General features: G+C 43.9%; 1 protein-coding gene across 7 annotated transcripts in view; it reads right to left on the bottom strand.

Annotated features, from left to right (window-relative positions):
- Window positions 1–12,373, bottom strand: part of PKP4 (plakophilin 4) — a 194,168-nt gene that overhangs the window by 92,398 nt on the left and 89,397 nt on the right. For 5 of the 7 annotated variants that reach the window (XM_024219089.2, XM_024219078.2, XM_024219096.2 and 2 more), the window contains exon 4: window positions 5,101–5,135. In XM_024219089.2, coding sequence (XP_024074857.1) covers window positions 5,101–5,135 — 35 coding nt within the window. Of the gene's footprint in view, window positions 1–1,863; window positions 1,910–5,100; window positions 5,136–7,784; window positions 7,855–12,373 lie in introns of all 7 variants that reach the window. The other 2 variants (XM_024219119.2, XM_024219111.1) reach the window with 2 other exon arrangements.

Genomic DNA, 12,373 nt, shown 5'->3' with positions numbered 1-12,373 from the left:
CCTGATACAGGCCGTGATTCAAAAAGAGATTTGTTGGGATGAGATTGGCAGGCCTTTCATTTTTTCAGCAATGGCGATGAAGAGTTGAGTCAACTTCCTAAATGGCTTCCTCCACTCAATGTAAAAAGCCAGTGCCTGTCTAACATCTAGGGAAAGGAGCATGCATTCCCTGTCATTAGCATGAGGCTTTGGGAACAACACTGGTAGGAAGATGTCCTGATTTGCATGAAATTGTGAGACTACTTTAGGTAGAAAGGCTGGGTGCGGCCGCAACTGCACCTTGTCCTTATAAAACACTGTATAAGATGGCTCAGACATTAAAGCTTTGAGCTCAGACACTTCTGGCTGAAGTTATAACCACGAGAAATGCCACTTTCTAAGAGAGGTAAAGCAGAGACCAAGCTGCTAGAGGTTCAAAAGGGGGCCCCCCCCGTCAGCCTTGAGAGGACCAGGTTAAGGTCCCATGGAGGGACCAGTTGCTGCACCTAGAGGTACAGCCTGTCTAGCCCTTTAAGGAAGCATCCAACCGTGGGGTTAGCAAATACTGACTGCCCCACTGCACCTGGGTGGAAAGAGAAATAGCAGCCAGGTGCACCTTGATTAACAAGACTGCTAGGCTTGCCTCCTGGGTTTACTAAAAAGTTAAACCAGGGAGCAGTACCTTGGCGAAGGTGATCGGCACTGCATTATAGTAGGCTTGCCCCTATGCCGAACTGGTGCTGGCGCACAGGCCGGTAGAGCAGGGGACTGTGCTGTTATAGTAATCAGTTCCCTGGCTGCCTTGAACGTGTCCGCTGTGGAGGGAGCATCCAAGTCCTCCTCCAAAACTTCCTGCACCAGGGAGTCCACTGGGGCCGGACTCAAAGGACCTGCCCGAGAGGCCAGAGTTGATGGTGCCAGTCCAGGCGGACCCAAGGTTGAGTGTCCCGACGCAGGACGCACCCCCACTGGTGCCTGTATGCTCCACTGCTCTAGTAGGGGAGTGCACCCTGTCAGCCCTCTTTTTCTTGTGTGGCACCAACCTCTAGGGCAGTGGTCCCCAACCTTTTTCATCTGGATCGTGGCGGTGGATGAGCATCCGCCAAAATGCCGCCGACAAGCAGCAACATCAATAGGCGTCACCGCCAAAATGCCGCCGACAAGCAGTGTCATCCAGAGGCGTTGCTGCCGAAATACCGCCGAAAATCGGCGGCATTTCGGTGGCAACGCCTCTGGATGCTGCTGCTTCTCGGTGGCATTTCAGCGGTTGCTCATCCGCCGGCCAGTACGCGGGCACACTTAGATGCCCCAGCGGGCGCCATGGCACCCGTGGGCACCGCGTTGGGGACCCCTGCTCTAGGGAATTGCTTGCTAACGGAAGAGAGAGCTGCTCCAACAACCACCACAGGTGGTAAGAAGGAACTGAAGAGATGACGGGTCAGTAGGGACCTATATAGATGGCCATGAAGGCGCCACTACAGGGGGCTCCACAGCCGACCCGCCGGGTACCACCAGGGGAAAATCCTTCTGACAATCGTGCACGCGGTGCGCACACACCTACTTGGAATTGACATAAGCAATCACTCGAAGAAGAATCAGGCATATTTAATCAAAGTCTAGGCACTTTTCCTGTAAATATACTGAAATAATTTTATGGTTCAAGATGGGCACTGTAAATTACCTTTAGCCAAATGAATTACTATCTCACCAATTACGTATCATCAAATGTAAATTCAACCACACCATATTGCAAGATATTGAGAGGAAAAGTAGGCTGAGTTCAAAGGATATACGGTGGCCATAATTACAAATTAGCCTGAGGAGAATGAGGCAGTTACACCGAGTATTTTTTTTTTTATAAATATCATATGCCCCTCAGATTACCTGTGCGCTATTATCATGCCTGAATGCAGTATTCAAATGAAGGAGGCTGTAAGGGAGAAACCAACAGGAAATGAAACAATAGCAATGATAAGGGGCTATGATAAGGTGTACCAAGAGTCCTTTGGGAAACAATGAGGAAACCATTAATTGGGGGGGGATACCCTGTGCCTGGCTCCAGCTAGTCTAGTGTGTTGTATTTTTCCCCAGGATCAAAGGGTATACTAAAACTTTAAAAAAAAGAACAGGAGTACTTGTGGCACCTTAGAGACTAACAAATTTATTTGAGCATAAGCTTTCGTGGGCTACAGCCCACTTCTTCGGATGCATATGTTCCATTCTATGCATCCGAAGAAGTGGGCTGTAGCCCACAAAAGCTTATGCTCAAATAAATTTGTTAGTCTCTAAGGTGCCACAAGTACTCCTGTTCTTTTTGCTGATACAGACTAACACGGCTGCTACTCTGAAACCTAAAACTTTAAAGATGCTGGTCTTAAGAAGAAGGGGGGCACCCAGGGCATGTTAGTAAGATCTTACAGACAAGCAAGGAGAAACAGAGACAGGCAGGACAAACTGTTTATTCCAACCCAGAGATGGAGGTAACTGCACTAGATGGAACATACCAAAGTTTACAAGGAAAGTTTAAGGGTTAGGGGACGGGAATAGGCGTACAGATACTTTATTGGTTTTACCTTTTTGCGTTCTACATACCTTTAGGTAAAGGAATAAATAATGCCCTATTTTGAAGAGCTGTTTGTGTCACTGCACAGTGATTATACTGTCACAGGCTCATGAGGGGAAACTCGTATAGGTGCCAAACTCAGCTGGGCCTGTTGCGTTAACATGGCTGAAAAACAGAGGGACTGCAGCCTAGAGATTCAGCTTGAGTGGTTGGACCTGGGGTTCCACCCAGACTGATGTGCAGGAAGCCAGGCCTGTTACCCAACAGGGTGCACTTGAGAGAGACTAAAAGAACTCTGAAGTGCAGTTTATCTAACTATGACGTAGCCTGAATAAATAATCAAATTTCTAAAATTGGATTCTTTCTACAGCAGAAACTGGAAAAGGGTGGGTCTACTTTCATGTTTTATAGGAAGTAAAGGAATCCCTGATCTACAGAAGTGGTTCTTAAAAAAAAATGCAGTGAGGCAGTTATTAAACTGGCACCAATGTCTATCTGAAACTATAATTGGAATTTTATTTCACCAACAACTGTGCTTAAGATATAAACCTGTAATTAGAGGCAGCATGAACTAGTGCAAAGGGCACTGGGCTGGACTGTGGGTTCTGTCCCTGGCTTTGGCACTGTCCTCAGGCAATTAAATCTTTTGTGCACATTTCTTTTCCCACTCTGTCTTGTCTATTTAGATTGTGAACTCTTCAGGGCAGGGACTGCCTCTTCAGTGACAAATTACTGAGTTTGATGGAGGAATTATTGATTGAAATGTTATTGGCTGTTTTATGCAGGAGGTCAGATTCAATCATTATAATCCAGAGGTGGGCAAACTACAGCCCGCGGGCCACATCTGGCCCACAGGACCGTCCTGTCTGGCCCCTGAGCTCCTAGCCCGGGAGGCTAGCCCCCAGCCCCTCCTCTCCTGTTCCCCCTCCCCCACAGCCTCAGCTCGCTCCGCCGCCGGCGCAATGCTCTGGGCGGTGGAGCAACGAGCTCCTGGGGCAGCGCAGCTGCACAGCCCGGCCTGACCAGGTGCTCTGTGCTGCGCGGCTGCCTGTCCTGGTGCAGCCGTGCCGCCAGCCACCGGTGCTCCAGGCAGCGCGGTAAGAGGGCAGGGAGCGGGGGCTTGGATAGAGGGCAGGGCAGTTTGAGGGGATGGTCAGGGGCCGGGGGGGTGTGTGGATAGGGGTCGAGGAGGTCAGAGGGCGGGGAACAGGAGGTACCGGGGGGGCAGTCAGGAAGGAGGCGGGGGTTGGATGGGGAGGCGGGGACAGTTAGGGACGGGGTGTCCGGGGGCGGTCAGGGAGAAGGGGTGGTTGGATGGGGTAGGGGTCCCAGGGGGTTGGATGGGGCGGCGGGGGGCTCTTAGGGGTAGGGGGTCCGGGGGCGGTCAGAGAGAACGGGTGGTTGGATGGGGCAGGGATCCCAGGGGGGCAGTCAGGAAGGAGAGGGGGTTGGATGGGGTGGGGGGCCCGGGAGGCCATCAGGAAATGGGGGGGGGGGGTTGGATGGGGCAGGAGTCCCGGGGGGGCTGCCAGGAGGCTAGAAGTAGGGAGGGTCGCATAGGGGTCGGGGGCCAGGCCATGCCTGGCTGTTTGGGGAGGCACAGCCTCCCCTAACTGGCCCTCCATACAATTTCAGAAACCCGATGCGGCCATCAGGCCAAAAAGTTTGCCCACCCCTGTTATAATCTATAATCTTTTGATTTTAAAATCTATGAAGATTTCCATCCACATTCACTGTCTAAGATTGATAAGAAGTAGAATACAACACACCACAGGACTAACCTTCCTTGTTTTAGGAAGGGAAGCTGCCATATGCACTGAAGAAAGTGAATAGAAAAAAAAAGATTGTTTTGACAACTTTGCCTTTGCCTAAACAGGGAGGAGCTGCAAAAAGAAAAACAAACAAACAATCTTCAAACTTAAACATCATGGTATAATTGTCACAGACATTATCAGCTATGAAGAATAAATCTCTATAGTACATAATGGAATAATTGCAGACGAGACCCAATATACAAAAAAAGCTTCTCTTATAGTTTCACTTTTCTCTCAAGAAAATTCAAAGGCACAAGAAACTACCATACAGACATAGAATTATAAATATACTCTAATTGGAATATACTTTACAAAAATAAAAGGTAACACACAAGTGTAAACAAAAGTATATAAAAAACACTACTTTGCACAAGACGCTTTCAACAGATACATAGTATTTGTGCTATAAAAGTTAATACAGGTCTGTCTCATCTTACGCGGGTGTTCTGTTCCGCGGTTAGCGCGTAAAGCGAAAACCGCGTATAGCCAAAATTCCATTGAGTTCAATGGCAGGCGAAATCGCCCGCACTACAGGTACAGTATTAAAATTGTTATTTTTCTCTTTTTGTTTTGTTTTGTTTTTGCCGACCGTGTAAAGTTGAAATCGCGCATGTTAAATGTGCGTAAGATGAGACAGACCTGTATTCAGTTTACTTTAGAACAGGTAGTAAATTATGAGAATGCTAGGAAAATAAATTGCTTTTTTAAAACGTGAGATGAAGTTTACATAGAAAAAGATTGTACCTGCTGATCTCCAAGGAAATGACTTCTCAGTAGAGCTACAGAAAAAGGGGAAAAAAAGTTATATTTATTTCCCTTATCACTAAAGTTAAAAAGGGAGCTATTTTGGATTTATAAACTAAACATTTTTTCTTAATATGAAACTATCCAAAAACCAGCAAAGAATAAAAAAAACCCAGATGTTTCTCAAGTAAATGTTACTAATGTCGTGCTTTCTATTCTGCACAATTTAACATTCAGAATCATTGTGAGTTATACTCTACTGTATTAATCATAGGAAATGCCTCTAAGTATTTCACAACACAAAGTGGCATTTAAACCTATCTGCAATAGGATTGATAAGTGCATGACTTATATACACTGCATACCTGAGGTGTGACATCATCAATATAATGCTGTAAAACATTTTGCAAGATTCTGTATGAAGGACACTACATTGAAATAAATTACAACTAACAAAGGCTGATGAAAAATTTTAGCGGATGTATTCTATGAAACTTATTTTCCAAAGCAGTTTTTTGATGTCTAGCACATTATGACTGATGAAAAGTAAAACACTAGTTATATAACTGAATATGCATATTTTTGAAGGTTAAGACAGACAAAACAATTTTAGATGCTCAAGGATCTACACGACCTGTGCAATAAAGTCTCAACAGATAAGTATGTTATCAGTATAGCTCTACAACTGTACATTCCTTCACATTATGAATTTATTTATGACCATTTAAACTCTTCTCCCCTCCACATTAACATTTTCAGATTTTAATATATATTTGAATACTACCGCATTTGCAGGTGGATGAGAAATTCAAATTAGCATATCTGTGTATTTCATTAGAAGAATTGATGCAAAATAAAAGTATTTCCACACACTGGGTACAATTGACAATCTTTTAAAAACGGTCAGTGCAAAATGATAGATTTAGTAGAGTATTGCAAAATATTCCAAAATCCCCTTATGCTTAAAGACAAAAAGGACTCTCTCCCTAACATCAGTTTTCCACAATATTCTAGAAGAACAGGAAAATGGAAAGCTGGTCAGAATATTTATGTTACATCATGCTACTTTCTAAATTGGCCCTCTTTTTTCCTTTACAACTCATCATCTCTGCCAAATTACGCAACAAAATCTCAGCAACTCAGTTTGAATTGAGAAAGCTAGCTGGTTATCATCTTTCACAGTAAGCGTGTACACAGGACCTTTCTTGGTCCTCCTGTGAAGAAATACTGCCATTCATGCTCAGCTGTGCCAACTTGTGTTCTGTGACACAAATGAGAACTATAATTAGAACCATGTTTAACCAAAACCAGGATTCAAATCCAGGTCTCAAGAAGAAGAAAAGCTACTATATCTATAGCTAGTATCTCCTTTTTTTACGGCTAGTCCCTCAATCTACAGTAAGTAATTTCTTGTACTTCTTGGGGGGTATCCAAGCCAATGTTGTGTTAACCCTTACTTTTAGTATTTTACAAAATGCCAAAAAATTGCATTAGACTGAAATTTAGCATGTAAGGGTAGGTCTACACTTACCCGGTAGTTCGGCAGCAAGCAAATCGAACTTCTGGGTTCGACTTATCGCGTCTTGTCTGGACGCGATAAGTCGAACCTGGAAGTGCTCGCCGTCGACTGCAGTACTCCAGCTCGACAAGAGGAGTATGTGAAGTCGACGGGGGAGCCTGCCTGCCGCGTCTGGACGGAGGTAAGTTCGAACTAAGGTACTTCGAACTTCAGCTACGTTATTCACGTAGCTGAAGTTGCGTACCTTAGTTCGAATTGGGGGGTTAGTGTAGACCTGCCCTAAGATTACAGCTAAGGAGTGATCTTGGAAGGAAGATTGCCAGACATTCTTTTCAGTCATTTGATGGTACAATAATAGAAGTTTAGGTTAAAATGTTTATTCAAGCTGCTCACTTGCCTTACATCTTTATTTACACTATGCCATATTTTCTATAAAGGCTGTGAAGAAAGAAGTGGTCCAACATAGCCTGCTGAAAGTCTGGGTATCTGAGCTCTTGTAGACATTTCATGTTGCCTGAAAGGCACCATTATGCCAGAATTAAATTGGGATCAAGAGGTTGGGTATACCTGAATTTAGATATGACAATCAGTCACCTTACACCACCACTGCTGCATGAGCTTAACTGTCAGAAAGGGTGAATGTACCGCTATTTTCACAAACACTCCTTCCTCTGCTTGCAATTCCCATCTCTACCCCAATTCCAACTCATTTGTCTAAACCCCCATTACTCTCATGAAAAGTACCCTGCTATCTCACTTCAAAAATAATTACCCTGAATAGTTTTTCCACAGACAAGGAACTGAGTCCTTTCACTTTAAATAAAAATTAAGGATATTTTAATTTTGAATATGAACATATAGTTATGCACAAGTTCAGAGTGTTTTTCAGGTAGACTTTGTGCTTAGACACGGAGATGTACAAGTCAGCCAAGTAAACTGTAGTCAACCCTGCTGGCTTTTAGCCTGCAATCTAAACTTTACAGCTGTATTTGAGTGCAAACAGTAAAAATGATTTTCATAAGAACAAACATGAAAATCCACATTAAAGTTGTGATTGAGTTTAGTTTAATACACATGTGCAGAGTGAACAGATTTGTGTTATCCAGGATTGAATGCTGAAATCTAATCTTTCTACATGCATTTGCTCTTTACTGTACACACTCACTTGGATTTATTGAGTTCTGTATCATTCATTGTCCTCAGCCTACACTCCAACACTTGCCTTCATCAAAACTCTAAGAAATATAAAGAAGTTATTCAGAATGACAGACATTGTAGCTATCAGTGTCATAATCTTAATATCTCCCTAAACATCAGAATACATCCCACCTATCAGGATCTCTAATTTTCCTACTGGAGATTAAAGCAGCTTCAGCCCTATTTATTGGGATGGCGCTGATCATATTGTGGTGATGGGTGAGGGTGAAAAAAACTTAACACAGAAAGCTGGGCCTTTGTATACACAAGTTCGTGACAGTGATTCCCCCTGCTCCCCCGATGAGTACCTGGATAGCTGGGCTCTCTGCATTTCCAGGATTTGTGAGAGTTTAAGGGCTTGTCTGCACATAAAACACTGCAGTGGCGCTGCTGAACCACTACAGCACTTCAGTGAAGACACTACCTCTGCTGATGGGGGGCATTTGCACATTGGTGTAGATACTCTATTTCCCTGAGAGGCAGTAGCTGTGTCAATGGGAGAAGTCTTAAAAAGAATCCTTAAAAAGAGGTTTTATACTTAAACATAATCTGTTGCTTATGGAGCAATATGAAAAAACAGAGGTATCACACACTGGTCATTCGTCACACATTCTGATGGCTTGTCTCATATTGCCAAACGTTAAGGTAGAGAGGTATGATTGTTGGTGATGATACATGAGCCAGGAAGAAACATGTTACTTACTCTACAGTAACTGTGGTTCTTCGAGATGCTGTAGTCAGTGTGGATCCCACTAGAGATATACGTACACCTCATAAGTCTAAGTCACTTTCTTTTTTGGCTAGCAGTGTCCACTGTGCTTCCATAGGAGGAAATAAAGGGCAGGGAAGCCATGACCCTCCCTCAATTCCCTCACAGTTCAAAGCCTGTGTTGCTGAGGCCTCAGAAAAGTGGAGATGGCGGGCAGGTCATGGGATCCACACTGACTAAACATCTTGAAGAACCACAATTATTGTAGGGTAAGTAAACATTCATTCTTCAATTATGTGTCAGTGTAGATTCCACTATACGGCAAACAGTACCCCACCCCCACCCCAATGGTGGGAGTAAGACTTCTGAGCTGTATCAGTCAGAGACTGAAGCCCTGCTCTTCCATATTTGGCATCTGTCCTGGCAGCCATGTCAAGGGCATAGTTCTTAATGGTCAATGGGTTGCTCCACATGTTTGTTTCACAGACCTCAGGGCGTGGCACATATCTGAAACAGGTTAAAGATGTCGCCCTGCTAGAGTAAGCCTTGCTGTTCACAAAGAGAGACACTTGAACCAACTGACTGCAGACGGAAATATACCATGATCCACTTCAAGAGTCTTTAGGACAAGATAGCTTGGCCTTTTGAAGTGGCAGACAAAGCTACAAAAAGGCAGGATGAGAGTCTGAAAGTTTTGATCCTGTGAGATAGTGGAGCAGAGTCCTAGAAACATCCAGGGCATGAAGCTTCTTTTCTCCAGGTGAAGAGTGAAGCTTTGGTAAGAATACTTGTTAGGTGGAATTCTGAGACTGCTTAAAGAGATGAACATTGGGTGTAGTTTCATCACACTGTATTCCTATGGAAGAACATGTATGGTGGGTTGGCCATCAGGGCCTAGAGCTTACTGACTCTCCATGCTGACATGATGGCCATAAGAAAGACCATAATGGTGAGGTGGTATACATATTCTGATAATGATTTGAAAGGAGGCTCCATAAGCTGTAGGAGGACAGTGTTTAGGTCCCATGTGGAAGTCAGGGCTCTCACTGGAAGTGTCAGGAACTGTGATGGAGATGGTCATGCCTAGTGGTCAGAGCTGCAGCAGTCATGCCTAGTGGTCAGTGCTGGATTCAGGAGTCCAGGTGGGGTTGGAGTGAGGCTGGAGCAGGACTAGGAGCAGGGCAGCAGCAAGAGACGAGCTGGAGCAGGACTAGGAGCAGGGCTGGAGGAAGAGCAAGACTGGAGCAGCCTAAGGCTTGAGGAGTCCATTGCCACCATCAGGCAGGAGTGAGTTCCAAGTCCCAGGGAGACACTGAGCAGACTGAGCTGCTGCTCCTCCTGTGAGGCTTATATACTGATCTGGGAATTGCAAGACCAGTTCTTGGCTTGTGGATTGGCTGGAGCCTAGCACAGGGGTGACTTATCACCTTGCAGGAGGGCAGGTAAAGAGATGGTTTTTGATGCACTTGCAAATATAGGGTCTGAGACTTTTTTATTCCTTGGTTAGGCTTTTATCATTGGGGCATGTCTTTGCTATGTCAGATACTCAATATTCACATGGACTTGGGTTTGTTGCTTATACAGGGTTACTGTCAGAATTTGTTATGTGACTTAAGAATGAATATATCACTTCATCTGTCCTTTAATTTTCATGTTAAATATCTACGACAAGAATACATTTTCAATAATATAGTGCAGGGGTCGGCAACCTATGGCATGCGTGCCAAAGTTGGCAAGCGAGCCGATTTTTGATGGCATGCGGCGGCGGGCTGAGCCGCTCAGCCCAACGCCGCTCTGGGGTTTCCGCCGCTGGCTCCTACCAGCGGGGTCCCACTGCCGGTCCCACTCAGTGCCCGCTGCTGGCCTGGGTGAAGGAACCCCAGGCTGGCAGCGGGCTGAGACCCCGGCTGGCAGGAGCCGGCGGCCGGAACCCCAGAGCAGCGGGAGGCTGAGCCGCTCAGTCGCTGCTCTGGGGTTCCGGCTGCTGGCCCCTTGCCAGCTGGGGTCCCCGCCGCAGCCCCACTCACCTTGCTTCCGGTGGGAGTTCCAGTGCAGGCCCCCTGCCAGACAGGGTCCAGGCCTCCGGCCCTGCTCAGCCCTACCAGCCACCAGCTCCACTCACCTCAGCTGCCGATCTGGGGTTCCAGCCGCTGACCTCCTGCCAGCCGGTTAACAGCTGATCACTCAGAAGCCTGTGTGCAGCTTAAAGTATCCAAATACGTGCCAGACATTGGAAAACTCAGCAAGGAAAAGCAAGGGCAAGGATCACACTCAACTGATAATATCTGCATTTTAATTTACTTTTAAATAAAGCTTCTGAAACATTTTGAAAATCTTGTTTACTTTACATATAACAGTAGTTTGGTTATATAATATATAAACTTATAGAGAGACCTTCTAAAAAAACGTTTAAATGTATTACTGGCACATGAAGCCTTAAATTAGAGTGTATAAATGAAGACTCGGCACACCACTTCTGAAAGGTTGCTGACCCCGATATAGTGCTTTTTATGCTTTCAAATTCTTGCTGTAGAGCATCTTCCAATAAAATGGCATATATTCAGCTCTAGATACCTATAATATACATCAAAATGTACCACTGAAAAACATGAAAAGTACAATATAATGGGGTCTTACATTTCTTCTATTTTTTATTAAAACAGATTACCCATGTTTTTCACTTCAATAATTTTCAACTGATCTTCAATGCCCTTTTTATTCTTCAGTTTTTTGGACAGTAAACGTAAACACATGGTGTTAGTAGAGTGCCTAGGATTATGGGGCTGGGAACTGACCAAGTCCTAGGTGCTACGACATGATAAATGTTAAATAAGCAAATAAATAAATAAATAAATAAATAAATAAAATGAACTATTTCAGAAATCAGCATTTTAAGTATTTCCAAAGATGAATTAAGAGTCCTTAAATGGCACTTTAGGAAAGCCTTATCTCACCACAATTATCATGGAATCCATTGTCCTTTTTATACGGGAGTATGTTACATATGAATGTCTGATACATATAAAGAGAAAAACAGTCCTACAATATATTCTTGGTGTGATTGCTGTGGGGATTGAATCTAGGACCTCAGGATCTGAAGGTATGAGCATTTATTGGTGGAACCAAAGGATCAGATCCATTGAATCTGGATGCAACAGTTTTACCAGTGATGTTGCATCTTTGCTTAGCCTAAATTTGCAAAATAATAGCCATGGGGACACCTGTGAAGCAATTAAATATACATTACAAGCACGCCTACAGATCACTGGCTGGAGAGAGACATAACATTTTCCCATACGAGAAATCCATTTGCATCCTGAAATTCTTTCTGAACATTTAATAAAAAAAAAAAGCAAACTATTTCAGTAGTGTTTTTCATAAGTGCCTAATTTAGAAAACAGAAAATTGCTGTTTCTCTCCATCAATCTTCTCATTTTCCATTTGGCATTAACATATTAGTGTTTGAAACTTGCATGTCTTTGTTTAGCTAATTTATTTATTTACTGCTGTAGGTCCTGTCCTCCATCTGACTCCCCTCCACTCTGTTACCCTCACTTTTTGTAATTTAGGATTGTAAGGCATTGTGGGGCAGAAATTGTATATTGCTACTTGTTTCTGTTAAGTCCTTAGTCTCCTTTTAGGTACTATAAAATAATAATTTGTTTATGCAGCAGCATTGATAAAGTCAGCACAACTGGAAAGGAGTGATGGTTTATTGAGTAATGCTGCTTTGCAGTAAAGCACAACTTATTTTTGTGTCTATATAAACAGTTGCTATTTGGTTTTGCTTTTAATATTTAAGAAAAGAAGAATTATATTTCAAACATATTTGGAATCCAAAAGACATA

This window comes from Terrapene carolina, unplaced genomic scaffold (assembly GCF_002925995.2).
Source record: "Terrapene carolina triunguis isolate 2854851 unplaced genomic scaffold, T_m_triunguis-2.0 Scaffold62, whole genome shotgun sequence".
Taxonomy (NCBI): Eukaryota; Metazoa; Chordata; order Testudines; family Emydidae; genus Terrapene; species Terrapene triunguis.
The sequence above is the reverse complement of the archived record's forward strand: the minus strand, read 5'-3'. Positions and strand labels throughout refer to the sequence as shown.